This window comes from Asterias rubens, chromosome 14, assembly GCF_902459465.1.
Source record: "Asterias rubens chromosome 14, eAstRub1.3, whole genome shotgun sequence".
NCBI lineage: Eukaryota > Metazoa > Echinodermata > Asteroidea > Forcipulatida > Asteriidae > Asterias > Asterias rubens.
The window spans coordinates 5,744,041-5,760,545 of NC_047075.1; the positions used below are offsets into that span (position 1 = coordinate 5,744,041).

At 37.8% G+C, this 16,505-nt stretch overlaps 1 protein-coding gene across 4 annotated transcripts in view; it reads right to left on the reverse strand.

The window, feature by feature from the left end:
* Positions 1-7,966: 7,966 nt before the first annotated feature.
* LOC117299102 overlaps positions 7,967-16,505 on the reverse strand; it is a 63,393-nt gene continuing 54,854 nt past the window's right edge. For all 4 annotated transcript variants that reach the window (XM_033782542.1, XM_033782543.1, XM_033782544.1 and 1 more), the window contains 4 exons: positions 15,363-15,439; positions 14,443-14,494; positions 12,604-12,744; positions 7,967-9,040 (listed from right to left, as the gene is read on the reverse strand). In XM_033782542.1, coding sequence (XP_033638433.1) covers positions 8,930-9,040; positions 12,604-12,744; positions 14,443-14,494; positions 15,363-15,439 — 381 coding nt within the window. In that variant the 3' untranslated portion in view covers positions 7,967-8,929. The remainder of the gene's footprint in view (positions 9,041-12,603; positions 12,745-14,442; positions 14,495-15,362; positions 15,440-16,505) is intronic.

Genomic DNA, 16,505 nt, shown 5'->3' on the forward strand with positions numbered 1-16,505 from the left:
TTGACAACAGAACTTCGAGAAGCAAGAGGAATAACAATTATACAAAGGTATAACAAAACAATTGTTGAACGCTGTGACTTGGGTCCATGGGTTTTGTACACCCTCACAGAAAAATGGCACCCTCGGCTTCGCCTCGGGTGCCATTTTCCACCTCGAGTGTACAAAACGCCATGGACTCGTCACAGCAATTGTATATTGCAAGCTGTGATGGGGGTCCATGGGTTTTGTACACCCTTGGGGGAGAAAATGGCACCCTCGGCATCGCCTCGAGTGCAATTTTCCCCCTCGGGTGCACAAAATACCATGGACACAGTCACAGCGTTCAACAATTGTATATTGTGTGTGTGGATGTCATGATTTGCATTTATTTACATGTTGGAGAGCACAGTGGTCAAACAGAATGACCAACAAAACATGCAACATGTACAGTACACGCATAACTGATCAATAATGGAGTCAAATATCACATAAAACACAAATCAAATAGTCACTTTTACAATGTAAGGTACGGTACATGTGTTTTTATTTAACCGAGTTGTATTTTATTAAACGTTGCATTAAGCTCTGTACGACTGTAGGCAAAACAAATATGGATGTGATATTTGAAAGTGTACCCTATTAGTTATCACAGAAGTACAATACTGACTGCTTCCCATGATCCATAATGTGTATGGACACACTTTATTATCATATTCTAAGAGTACGTGTGTGATGATAAATTTATCTTCAAGAAAACATGATGCTCAGACTGACGCAATACATGGTGTTGAAACAGCTTTAAATTTTGCCCATACTTAGCTTACAATAGCACAATACGTTAAATTAGAATGGTGCAATAAACAAGGTGTGCCACCGTGCCGTGTGATATACATGTACATGTAGGTTTATATCACATCTTTTGTTGCTTTGGGCCAACCAATCAGAATTGAGGAATCAAGTTTGCTTGAAGATAATAAGAGAAAGGAACCCAATGTCATTCCACTGCTCACCAAACTCTACATGTGCATCAAACTTACTATTCATTGGTGTCGTGTAAGGTCACGCCATACATGTATGTACAGGAACAAGTAAACATTACTTGCAAACCAAAGTGAGCTTCTTGTTACTGCATATAGTTATCTAATCATAAGCTTCAATTTATTTGAGTTTCATGATATTGGGTTACAGTCTTTTTAAGGCTCTGCATTACTACAATGTACATTGCCAAATTTCAATCCAAATGACATGTACGCCAACATCTGTACATGTACTTTATGTAAAAGTCCATTTTCAAACTATAGTACATGTACCCTTTCTTTAATTCCTATATTAAAGGCAGAAAGGTACAGGACTTGTTGTAACTATGTGAACTCTGGATGAAATGTAGGCAAAGTTGGACACTAAAAGCTCCTTAACACTTTACCTGAACAAATAAAAAAAAACTACTCAATCTCTGTTGACATTTAAAAAATGAATGTGTATTAAAGAATACATTGTTTTGAAATATTTTAAACACACACCCTTCTTTTCAAATGAATACATACAGTTTTTTAGGTGGTTTGTTTTTTAACCAAAAATTAACCCAAGAACGTTGCAATACAATATTTGTGCGATTCTACACAATTAACACAATAACATAATAAATTAACAATACATTGAGGAGTACATAGAATACATAATTGCATATATGCAATGACCATGCCTGATCTTTCTTGCCACTTAGCACAAACACTTTGCATATTTCTAAACTTTGGTGGTTTACTTACTTGGACTAAAGTCTTGTTTGACAATCCAATGAGCATTTCTGTACTCACTGGATTAAGATGCAAGACCAGACTTAAGATGAGTCTTGTGTCCATCTTCACCAAAAGGACATTGCTTGTTATCCTTCATGAAGATGAGGAGGTCTGACTGTCTGATGACCACTCCAATTACATTCAACAACCAATGGATAAAACCAATTGCCAAAGTGGCATCTAAATCCAGTTTGCAAAATACTAGGAAATAATTGCTTCATACACAAGTCACAGTGTACATAAATCATGGTTCAATTTATATTAATAATGCATAGATGTAATGAAAAGAAACTTTACTTCACATTTTTCAAACTTATTGTAGTTCTTGGTAAAGCATTAATTATTTGTATTACACAGTTTTTTGTTAATAAACCTGATTTTCGATTGATGTGTGATTCTTTCAGGGTGTTTTTATTTCATTCCAACATCTTGACTGAGTACAACTGCTATGATAAAACGTTTGTCATGTAATAAATAAAAGACTGGCACCCCCGAACAAAGATATTGACAGAATAGGGACACCGCCAACATAGGGCTAGTGTAGCTCAGTTGGTAGAGTGCTGGCGTGTTAATCCGGAGGTTGTTGGTTCGATTCTTTTTTCAACCCCCAAAATCAATAAATAAAAGCATCTAAATTCTTCTCTTGATGTACACAATTGACAGCGAATACCATGCAGTGCAATGTTCATGTACAAGTAAACACAATACCTCTACATCTTGTTTGCATAAATATTAATAACTTCAGTTTTTACCTACTGCACATGTTACTCTCTAGCTGGGTGTCAATATCAAATACAGTATTTTTATTATTGAAGTGCAATTTACATACAATATTGGTACATGGTTTTAACAATCCGGTTATTTGTGCCAGCACAAAACTGAATCTACTCGCAGTATTTACAATAAATAAATGGTACATGAGACTGGCAACCTTAGACCAAACAATAGATCCATACACTTACAGCTCATCAATAGTGTACATATACATATACCTGCCAATGATGTATAACATTGCTGCATCTAATTATTCAATCCATGTGAAATACAAAGTGTTCAACATTGACACATTGGGAACGATCCTTATGTCATAATCCTACATACATGTACATCAGTATTCCGCAGACGTAATTTCCCACTTCTCGTGTATTGATGCAATCACACTCTATCCTAGTGCACATCACAAATACACTGCCCTGTGTTCTTACAGGAACATTACAGAATAGGTTTTTGCTAACAAAACAGTTGCTTGCAGTGTACATGTACATGTAAGCACTTAATGAAACCCACCATATAGATAAACGGACATACATACGTACATGTATGTTTGAGAGCGATCAAACATCTGGGTCACAAGAAATTAAGGGGGGAAAAAAAACGATTGAATAAAATGCTTCTTGAGCGTCTAAACTCTAAACAGGAAATTAGTTTTATTTAAGTATGAGATTTCAGACTGAAATATTTTAAGGTATTTTTTCTATTATCATAGATAATCAAGTTTTATGTAAATAATATGTGATCTAAGATAAGTTTTTTCGTAACAATTCTGTAATGTCCCTTTAACCATGTTAACTGTAACAAAACAGGGTCTGACTTTGAGTATTCACCATTTCATATTGATCTGCACAAACTTGGCATACAGACAATGAAAGAGAGAATGCAGGCAAATATGGGTTGATATACGTAGAATGGCAAGCATACATGTACAATGGGTTGATATACGTAGAATGGCAAGCATACATGTACAATGTACTGATATACGTAGAATGGCAAGCATACATGTACAATGTACTGATATACGTAGAATGGCAAGCATACATGTACAATGTACTGATATACGTAGAATGGCAAGCATACATGTACAATGTACTGATATACGTAGAATGGCAAGCATACATGTACAATGTACTGATATACGTAGAATGGCAAGCATACATGTACAATGTACTATTAATAATGCACTTCACAGCAGGCTAGATTACTGCAACCTGGCAAGAATCAACTGTAACATTATACTACAATTCAATTAAAAATATATCTTGCAAACTTTATCTTAAAATATAAACATTTCCGAAAACTAAAATAGTTGGCTCTTTTTAAATACCAGTTTAAATTTTACATGGTAAGCACATACGTTATCAGAAATCTTAAATAAACATAGTATCACAGTTTCAACAGGTAATAACTGCAATAGTGTGGCAGTTTCATGAATTTGGTGGTTAATTTTTGTACACATGTTTAAACATGAAAACAAGACATAGTACCATCTCTGTCATGATTTGGTAGCCATTTTTCTAACATTAATTAGGTCTCCCTTTTTCAAAAAGGTGAAAATATTTGGTTCAATTTGTGGCTATTTGCTAGATAATACATTGGGAAGTAATCTAGAATGTTTGTAGTGTGTGTCATTTGAGGTTACCAACATTTAAAAAAGGGAATTGTCAAAAGTGCTAAATTTATAGGTCCCCTACTGGCAGTCATTTTCTTTATCAAAATGGAGCCCATTTTGCACAATGATACCTGGAAGTAAGACCTGCAACTACATGTAATTGCACAATGATACTACACATACCTGGAAGTAAGACCTGCAACTACATGTAAGCATCATGTGCCGGGTCAAACTCAAGTGATCAGAAAATGATTAATTCAATTTGTGTGTTTGGCCCAAACTATTGTTTAAGTTCAACACAGCAGAGCTTTTAAGAGATGAGCTTGTTGTCAAATCCTGTTGAGTCGAGAAAAGCTCAGTTGGGAATGCATGTCCAAAATTTGAAATACATGTATGTCTTGTGAGCATTTTATAATGTGAAAGTTCTTGATAGAATTGAAGGCATGCTGTAGCTGGGAGTGATCTGGGATGGGATACAACTCCGACTGTTTTGGTACAAAATACATGATTGGCAAGTTTCATTACAAAGTGCACAATAATTCCACTTATCTGCTCAACTAAGTAACCATATCTAATAAAAATCCCTTTTATGACTCTGGCTTGAAAGGCATGTTTTAAATTGACTCTAGATAACAAATAACACATACATGTGTAACAATCAACCAGTTTTAGCAATAGTTTAGAGTTAAAGTTTAAAGTTTGCTAGTTACAAAAATAGTGCAGACAGCTATCTGACAAGTCAGATGACAATAGTTACAGCCATCTGACAAGTAAGCTGGCAATAGTTACAGCCACCAGACAAGTAAGATGACAATAGTTACAGCCATCTGACAAGTCAGTTGACAATAGTTACAGCCACCTGACAAGTAAGATGACAATAGTTACAGCTATCTGACAAGTCAGATGCCAATAGTTACAGCCACCTGACAAGTAAGATGACAATAGTTACAGCCATCTGACAAGTCAGATGACAATAGTTACAGCCATCAGACAAGTAAGATGACAATAGTTACAGCCATCAGACAAGTAAGATGACAATAGTTACAGCCATCAATAAGTTTCCCCTTTTTTCTGCCGAATTACCTGAAATACAAGAATGCATACCTTCCATAGCCAGACCATAAGTTTTGAATTACTATTATATATACATATGATGAACTAACATGTACTTGACAGGAATGTACCTGCTCTACTTTTATGGCATAGAGCAGAATGATAACTAAATAACACACCATTTAACCAAAAGGTTTCACATTTACACACATTATTGGAAACACAAACCATCAAAAAAAGAGCCACTTAATACCGTCTATAAAGTGAATGTTCACATTTTAATGAAGTAAGAACTGGTAAAATAAATAAATAAATAAATAAAGAACCACTCCAAAACTTCCATCTGTGCAACAGAAACATTATTCTGCGAACAAGAAGCAGACATCCAATAAATCCCACAGATGCAGCAGAATGGACAGGCACCTTAATGTGCCTAAAATCTGCTTCAATGCAACAGACACCCTTCATGTTGCTTCAATGCAACAGACACCATTCAAGTTGCTTCAATGCTGCAGACACCCTTAATGTTGCTTCGATGCAACATACGTCCTTCATGTTGCTTCAATGCTGCAGACACCCTTCATGTTGCTTCAATGCTGCATACACCCTTCATGTTGCTTCAATGCTGCATACACCCTTCATGTTGCTTCAATGCTGCAGACACCCTTCATGTTGCTTCAATGCAACAGACACCCTTCATGTTGCTTCAATGCAACAGACACCATTCAAGTTGCTTCAATGCTGCAGACACCCTTAATGTTGCTTCGATGCAACATACGTCCTTCATGTTGCTTCAATGCTGCAGACACCCTTCATGTTGCTTCAATGCTGCATACACCCTTCATGTTGCTTCAATGCAACAGACACCCTTCATGTTGCTTCAATGCAACAGACACCATTCAAGTTGCTTCAATGCTGCAGACACCCTTAATGTTGCTTCGATGCAACATACGTCCTTCATGTTGCTTCAATGCTGCAGACACCCTTCATGTTGCTTCAATGCTGCATACACCCTTCATGTTGCTTCAATGCAACAGACACCCTTCATGTTGCTTCAATGCAACAGACACCCTTCATGTTGCTTCAATGCAACAGACACCCTTCATGTTGCTTCAATGCAACAGTCACCCTTCATGTTGCTTCAATGCTGCAGACACCCTTCATGTTGCTTCAATGCACAGACACCCTTCATGTTGCTTCGATGCAACAGACACCCTTCATGTTGCTTCAATGCAACAGACACCCTTCATGTTGCTTCAATGCAACAGACACCCTTCGTGTTGCTTCAATGCTGCAGACACCCTTCATGTTGCTTCAATGCTGCATACACCCTTAATGTTGCTTCAATGCAACAGACACCCTTCATGTTGCTTCGATGCAACAGACACCCTTCATGTTGCTTTAATGCAACAGACCCTTCATGTTGCTTCAATGCAACAGACACCCTTCATGTTGCTTCAATGCTGCAGACACCCTTCATGTTGCTTCAATGCTGCAGACACCCTACATGTTTCTTCAATGCAACAGACACCCTTCATGTTGCTTCAATGCAACATACACAATTCAAATTGCTTCAATGCAACAGACACCATTCATGTTGCTTCAATGCTGCAGACACCCTTAATGTTGCTTCAATGCAACAGGCACCCTTCATGTTGCTTCGATGCAACAGACACCCTTCATGTTGCTTTAATGCAACAGACCCTTCATGTTGCTTCAATGCAACAGACACCCTTCATGTTGCTTCAATGCTGCAGACACCCTTCATGTTGCTTCAATGCTGCAGACACCCTACATGTTTCTTCAATGCAACAGACACCCTTCATGTTGCTTCAATGCAACATACACAATTCAAATTGCTTCAATGCAACAGACACCATTCATGTTGCTTCAATGCAACATACACCCTTCATGTTGCTTCAATGCAACAGACACCCTTCATGTTGCTTCAATGCAACAGACATCATTCAAGTTGCTTCAATGCAACAGACACCATTCATGTTGCTTCAATGCAACAGACACCCTTCATGTGCTTCAATGCAACAGACACCCTTCATGTTGCTTCAAAGCAACAGACACCATTCATGATGCTTCAATGCAACAGACACCCTTCATGTTGCTTCAATGTAGCATACACCCTTAATGTTGCTTCAATGCAACAGACACCCTTCATGTTGCTTCGATGCAACAGACACCCTTCATGTTGCTTCAATGTAGCAGACACCCTTCATGTTACTTCAATGCTGCATACACCCTTAATGTTGCTTCAATGCAACAGACACCCTTCATGTTGCTTTGATGCAACAGACACCCTTCATGTTGCTTCAATGCAACAGACACCCTTCATGTTGCTTCGATGCAACAGACACCCTTCATGTTGCTTCAATGCTGCATACACCCTTAATGTTGCTTCAATGCAACAGACACCCTTCATGTTGCTTTGATGCAACAGACACCCTTCATGTTGCTTCAATGTAGCAGACACCCTTCATGTTGCTTTGATGCAACAGACACCCTTCATGTTGCTTCAATGTAGCAGACACCCTTCATGTTGCTTCAATGCAACAGACACCCTTATGTTGATTCAATGCTGCATACACCCTTAATGTTGCTTCAATGCAACAGACACCCTTCATGTTGCTTTGATGCAACAGACACCCTTCATGTTGCTTCAATGTAGCAGACACCCTTCATGTTGCTTTGATGCAACAGACACCCTTCATGTTGCTTCAATGTAGCAGACACCCTTCATGTTGCTTTGATGCAACAGACACCCTTCATGTTGCTTCAATGTAGCAGACACCCTTCATGTTGCTTCAATGTAGCAGACACCCTTAACTATGCTCCAATATAATCTTTAAAATAAATATTACTCCATTCTGTATACCTTGTTTCTTTTCTATAGATTCATACCAAGATATTATTGTATTTTACAATAAATAGAATACATTTCACTTACCCACAATGAAAATTGCTCTAAGTGAATACATTATAAATAAATAAATATATTTTTTAATGCATAAATAGTTTTGCATACATGATCTGTTTTAAACAACACTTCATCTGCTCAACATTTAAGCCAGAAGTTACTTTATCACAATAATGGATGGCATTGAGAACCTTACATAGAGAGGAAGGCAATCCTACATCAATGTTGAACAGTACAACCTAGTCATTGATGAGTTTCCACCATGGAATATCTTGTGTATACTCTGTATTACATGGACTCGTCATACTTGCCAGAGTACTCTGGTTTGCTGGAGATACAAGAGTTTGGGCATGATACATTGCATGTATTATTCAAGTTCTTTGTTTCCCTTCCTCCAGGCACTAGATAGGATGATGGCGATACATATACAATTCTTCTATAATAAATATTTGCAACGTCCTAACAGTTTTGAGTTAGGTTATCGCAATGCTGATTAGACAGAGTGGCTTCTATAAAGAACTGGCAAGTGCTGATTAGACAGAGTGGCTTCTATAAAGAACTGGCAAGTGCTGATTAGACAGAGTGGCTTCTATAAAGAACTGGCAAGTGCTGATTAGACAGAGTGGCTTCTATAAAGAACTGGCAAGTGCTGATTAGACAGAGTGGCTTCTATAAAGAACTGGCAAGTGCTGATTAGACAGAGTGGCTTCTATAAAGAACTGGCAAGTGTTGATAAGGTAGTAGTACTGGCAGGAGGCAAAACATTTGTTTCAAAACTCAACAAGTTCAAGTACTTTTGTTGATGGGTTGAAGGTATCTATAGGGAAAGCAGCCAGTGTGCTTCCTGGTACATACATTAACCCAGCCACCATCTTCACCTGATGTTTGAATCACAACCTAAAGGCAATACAGACCAGAAAATTAAGTTAACATAAATCTACTTTTAAACATCAAACAATTTTGATATGTTATTTTCCACATGATTCAATATTACAAATATGAAATGTCAGGATTCAACTTACTGAAAGGGAAGACAAACATTTAATAGCAATAAATGTGCAAAATCAATGCTCTGCGTTAGTGCAGAGTGCAGAATGATCAAATCACACTGAAAAACAATGTAACAAATCCTCATGTAACAAACCCAACATATGTTTAGGACGTGACTCATGTAACAAACCCAACATGTGTATATGACATGACTCATGTAACATGTTCTTGTTGTGTATCTTTTATACTCAATTCAGCCCTCGGGCTGTGATGTTTGAATTTTTAATAAAACCAATAATAATAATAATAATAATAATAATAATAACAAACCCAACATGTGTTTAGGGCATGACTTTGTAACAAACCCAACATGTGTTTAGGACATGACTCATGTAACAAAGCCAACATGTGTTTAGGACATGACTCATGTAACGAACCCAACATGTGTTTAGGACATGACTCATGTAACAAAGCCAACATGTGTTTAGGACATAACTCATGTATGTAACAAACCCAACAAGTGTTTAGGACATGACTCATGTAACGAACCCAACATGTGTTTAGGACATGACTTATGTAACAAAGCCAACGTGTGTTTAGGACATGACTCATGTAACAAACCCAACATGTGTTTAGGACATGACTCATGTAACAAAGCCAACATGTGTTTAGGACATGACTCATGTAACAAACCCAACATGTGTTTAGGACATGACTCATGTAACAAAGCCAACATGGGTTTAGGACATGACTCATGTAACAAACCCAACATGTGTTTAGGACATGACTCATGTATGTAACGAACCCAACATGTGTTTAGGACATGACTCATGTAACAAAGCCAACAAGTGTTTAGGACATGACTCATGTATGTAACGAACCCAACATGTGTTTAGGACATGACTCATGTAACAGAGCCAACAAGTGTTTAGGACATGACTCATGTATGTAACGAACCCAACATGTGTTTAGGACATGACTCATGTAACAAAGCCAACAAGTGTTTAGGACATGACTCATGTATGTAACGAACCCAACATGTGTTTAGGACATGACTCATGTATGTAACAAACCCAACATGTGTTTAGGACATGACTCATGTAACAAAGCCAACAAGTGTTTAGGACATGACTCATGTATGTAACGAACCCAACATGTGTTTAGGACATGACTCATGTAACAAACCCAACATGTGTTTAGGACATGACTCATGTAACAAACCCAACAAGTGTTTAGGACATGACTCATGTAACGAACCCAACATGTGTTTAGGACATGACTCATGTAACAAAGCCAACAAGTGTTTAGGACATGACTCATGTATGTAACGAACCCAACATGTGTTTAGGACATGACTCATGTATGTAACGAACCCAACATGTGTTTAGGACATGACTCATGTAACAAAGCCAACAACTGTTTAGGACATGACTCATGTAACAAACCCAACATGTGTTTAGGACATGACTCATGTATGTAACGAACCCAACATGTGTTTAGGACATGACTCATGTAACAAAGCCAACAAGTGTTTAGGACATGACACATGTAACAAACCCAACATGTGTTTAGGACATGACTCATGTAACAAACCCAACACGTGTTTAGGACATGACTCATGTAACAAACCCAACATGTGTTTAGGACATGACTCATGTAACAAAGCCTACAAGTGTTTAGGACATGACTCATGTAACAAACCCAACATGTGTTTAGGACATGACTCATGTAACATGTTCTTGTTGTGTATCTTTTATACTCAATTCAGCCCTCGGGCTGTGATGTTTGAATTTTTAATAAAACCAATAATAATAGCAATAATAATAATAATAACAAACCCAACATGTGTTTAGGGCATGACTTTGTAACAAACCCAACATGTGTTTAGGACATGACTCATGTAACAAAGCCAACATGTGTTTAGGACATGACTCATGTAACGAACCCAACATGTGTTTAGGACATGACTCATGTAACAAAGCCAACATGTGTTTAGGACATAACTCATGTATGTAACAAACCCAACAAGTGTTTAGGACATGACTCATGTAACGAACCCAACATGTGTTTAGGACATGACTCATGTAACAAAGCCAACGTGTGTTTAGGACATGACTCATGTAACAAACCCAACATGTGTTTAGGACATGACTCATGTAACAAAGCCAACATGTGTTTAGGACATGACTCATGTAACAAACCCAACATGTGTTTAGGACATGACTCATGTAACAAAGCCAACATGGGTTTTGGACATGACTCATGTAACAAACCCAACATGTGTTTAGGACATGACTCATGTATGTAACGAACCCAACATGTGTTTAGGACATGACTCATGTAACAAAGCCAACAAGTGTTTAGGACATGACTCATGTATGTAACGAACCCAACATGTGTTTAGGACATGACTCATGTAACAGAGCCAACAAGTGTTTAGGACATGACTCATGTATGTAACGAACCCAACATGTGTTTAGGACATGACTCATGTAACAAAGCCAACAAGTGTTTAGGACATGACTCATGTATGTAACGAACCCAACATGTGTTTAGGACATGACTCATGTATGTAACAAACCCAACATGTGTTTAGGACATGACTCATGTAACAAAGCCAACAAGTGTTTAGGACATGACTCATGTATGTAACGAACCCAACATGTGTTTAGGACATGACTCATGTAACAAACCCAACATGTGTTTAGGACATGACTCATGTAACAAACCCAACAAGTGTTTAGGACATGACTCATGTAACGAACCCAACATGTGTTTAGGACATAACTCATGTAACAAAGCCAACAAGTGTTTAGGACATGACTCATGTATGTAACGAACCCAACATGTGTTTAGGACATGACTCATGTATGTAACAAACCCAACATGTGTTTAGGACATGACTCATGTAACAAAGCCAACAACTGTTTAGGACATGACTCATGTAACAAACCCAACATGTGTTTAGGACATGACTCATGTATGTAACGAACCCAACATGTGTTTAGGACATGACTCATGTAACAAAGCCAACAAGTGTTTAGGACATGACACATGTAACAAACCCAACATGTGTTTAGGACATGACTCATGTAACAAAGCCAACAAGTGTTTAGGACATGACTCATGTAACAAACCCAACAAGTGTTTAGGACATGACTCATGTAACAACAAACCCAACATGTGTTTAGGACATGACTCATGTATGTAACTAACCCAACATGTGTTTAGGACATGACTCATGTATGTAACGAACCCAACATGTGTTTAGGACATGACTCATGTATGTAACGAACCCAACATGTGTTAAGGACATGACTCATGTAACAAAGCCAACAAGTGTTTAGGACATGACTCATGTAACAAAGCCAACAAGTTTTTAGGACATGACTCATGTAACAAACCCAACAAGTGTTTAGGACATGACTCATGTAACAAAGCCAACAAGTGTTTGTGTATGATTGTCTTACCTGGTCTTTATTGAGATTGATTCCATCTTTGACATCTGCTGCTGCTTTGTGTGTATGTGTTACTCTGACAACCCTTTCCCATGGTTTCAGTGATGTCACACAGAAGGATGGGAAAAAACCACATCGACCATTCACCTCACCCTAATAGAAACACATGCAAGCATCGATGTTTACAAATCACAATCACTGATTTAATATCACAATTCAATCTGATTGCATTGCACCATGACCTGATAATTGTTTGCATTTCTCCATCACTGATTCAATATCAACATTATAAAAGAACCATAGTCTGGTACATCAATGTGATTTCTGGAATGAAGACCCAAACCTGGGCCCAAAATCATGGCTCTGCTTACGGACAAATTCTGTGCTTCCATCACGTACGCAATAGCTGTGTAAGCGAAGAGTGTCTGGTACTGAGGAGGCACGCGCACAAGTCAAAATTCCCTGCTAACCTGTGAAATACGCTTGACGTTAAGCACAGAATGGACCCTTCCCATGAAATATGCTAATTACATTTACGCATGCGTACAGACCATGTTGGTTGGCAAACGCCATAGAGTTGTGCACTAAGCGTCACGCACCCATTAGCCGTGTACAAAACAGCGCGATGTTCCCTCATTTTGCCAACCAAAACGTTAGTGCGCACGCGCTATGTGCAATTTACATAATGATATTTCATGGGAAGGGTCTATTCCCTGCTTCCGCAAGTGCCAACTCTTTACTTACAGTAAGCAGAGCGATGAAGCTCCACAGAGGCCATTTGACACTTTCGCTAAACAGTATTGTCCAAGGCCCACACTTTGTGTATCACAACTTATATATAAAATAACAAACCTGTGAACATTTAGGCCCAATTGGTCATCGGAGTCGGGAGAAAATCCACCCTTGTTTCCGCACGTTTCGCCATGTCATGACATGACATGTGTTTAAAATAAATCCGTAATTCTCGATATCGAGATTTGATATTGTTTTAATGTTTTCTCAAATAGTAAAGCATTTTATGGAACAATATTTCAAGAGAAGTCTCCATTACCTCGATGTAAACCCTCAAAGTCACTTGTAAATCTGTGAACTTTGTTTTCTTTTTTCTTTCTGTTCCGAAAGTGTCCAATGGCTTTAAACATAAACAGAGCTAAAGAGTAAAATCACCTCATTAAGGTTCTAGTACAGTCACAATTAAACCTGGTTGATATCAACAAATTTGACTGTCGATATACTGTCTGAAAATATCGCCAATGTGGCTCAATCAAATGCAGTAAAACCCATATTTAATGAAACGGACCACATTTACATTTTTGAGTTGAATTTCACTAGTTCTAATTCAATTAATTCAGTTTGTACCTCAATCCATTGGCCCATATTGTACAATGTGATCTCTAAAAAGCTAGTACTGTAATTGTTATTCTGATTTTTTCTTTTGACATCACTAAACATGTGCAAGTCACATGTACGTACATAAACACATGTACTTTGTAGTACGCACGACGTGACCCTGACAACGCAGTAATTGCTGGCCAAGGGAATTTCCCCTACAGCTACGCACCCACTGCAACAAGCAGTTCATTCATACCCTAATAATAAAGTATAGCATGCTTAAAAATCATTTGCGGGACATTTCAAAGCTAAATAGTCTACAAAGGCGACATTTCAATTAAATATTTATCAATTAACAGACAATATCGTCTTGAGTTACGAATATCGTCTCTGCCAAGACATTTTAATATTTTCAAAACCAACATCAATATTGACGGTGTTTTCCTCAATATTGTGTTGTGACGCCATTATCATGTATCATCCTGGCTTTAGTCCAGTCATTGGCTAACAGATCCTTACCTTCCACCACTCTGTTTTCTTGCTGTCAGTAACCTGAACATGTTCACCAGCCCTGTAGCATCAACAGAAATGTACAATTCATTTCTAATCATATGTAATTCAATCAAGCTAATTCAATCAAGTCAATTGGCGGAAATATCAGTAAGGAGAAAACAAGCCCAAAACAGGCTGCCAAAAGGAATAAAACAACTCAACTTTTAATCCCTTTTTTCTGATTCATTCTCTCGCATCTCTTGGTGTTCCTACTTTCGAAACTTTGGATCCAAAAGAGGTATCAACATGGGGGTTTAACCATCTGAAAGCCACAGGAAGAAATGTACATGCTGAACCCACTGGGCACGATCAGAACGCAGATGGTATTACGGGCAAGTTACTATGTTTAAGGGGCACAATTCTTGTTCTAATGGTTTGAACAGATTAATATGTTCATTCATACATCATGTGAAGATTACATGAACATGTACATGTATTCAAAGAATTCAGTTTTTGTGCGAATTATTATAGGTCGATAAAGACTAATCTGCCAGCCCACACTAATTTCAACCTCTGACTTTACACACCCAGAAATCACTACAGTATTGAAAGAGTGATGTTTAAGAGTAGTGCACAACAAATTTTGTAGTTATTAAATAAGGATGAAGCTGGAACTTCCTCCCGGCACCTTGGCTACTCAAAAGCATAAACTATTCCTTTCAAATGTATTAAAAAAATGTAATGAACGGGAAAAAGAGACCAGGGGCGACAAATAACCCATCACATCACATATGAAGAAGTATAATGCAAAGGGAAAAGTGCAACAAAGGTTGTTACATGTACATCCCACATTATATTAAAGTTATAAAGTGAAGTTGCAATTTTCAATATTCCAAAAAGCCAGAATCAATTTGTTTGTCAGCAAACTGTGTAGCATTGTGACTTACCTGAGTGATAGGTCATCCCTCATCATGCCCTCAAAGTTATACAAAGCCACATAGTCACTGCCAGTTGAACTTGAAATCTAGCATTAGAAAAATAAACAATATGGTAAAGCCTCTATGAGTATAAATCAAATAATAATACAGGTTTTGCACTGCACTTGAAGTCATTTTGGTGCAATCATTTTTGTGACCAAACGTATGTAAAAGCTTGAAATGTTGTTCGGCATTACTACTGCCCTTAATACAATGTACAATGTACATCTTTTATTTTATAGGTGCTTTTATTATTTTCTGTGAGTAGGTATACACATTCAAATCGGGGACATACATGTACTTGTTTATTGAGAGAGGACATGGTTCAGGAAAAGTCCACGGTTGGAAAACGTGTACAAAACCAATGGGAGCTGTTGCAAAAAAAGTTTGAGTATAAACAAAAGAGGGACAACAGGAGGTCCACGGTTGGGTGTGTGTGTGTAATGGGAGTTCAATATTTATCAATCTTTGTTTATCCCACAAGCAAAGGTTGAATAAAGATTAATAGCCTACCCAGCAGGCACACAACGTCTTTCTGACGTCATATTATGGTTGATTTTGAGTCGCGACGTCAGATTACCAAAAAGTGACTAAAATACAACGTCAGATTGGCGACAAGAATCAAACGTAAACTAGACATTAAGTGTTTGTGAACAAACACGAAGCTGTTCCGTGATGTTTTGCTTTGATTATGTGCTTCATTGCCCAAGGAATATATAACTGGAAAAAAAGTTTCAAAAAAGTTGTGTAGCTCTTGGTATTAGGTCACACTTCCCGGTTGACCCACAAGTAAAAGTCAAAATGGGCCCACAGCTACCAAAGACTAATCTGCAATGCCAAGGAGTCTATAACTAAAAAAGTTTAAGCAATCGGTTGTGAAGATCTTGATATATAGTCCCACTTCCGGTTGCCCAGAAGTAGAGGTCAACATAGGGTCACAGTTTTTCAAAGTTAATATTTATTGCCTTAGAGTCTATAACTGAAGTTTGAACATTGGCTTTGTACTTCTTGAGATATTGGCCCACTTCCGGTCGACCCGGAAGTAAAGGTCAATATGGGGTCAAATGTGTTTCAAACTAATCTTGAATGTCCAAGGAGTCTATAACTGAAAAA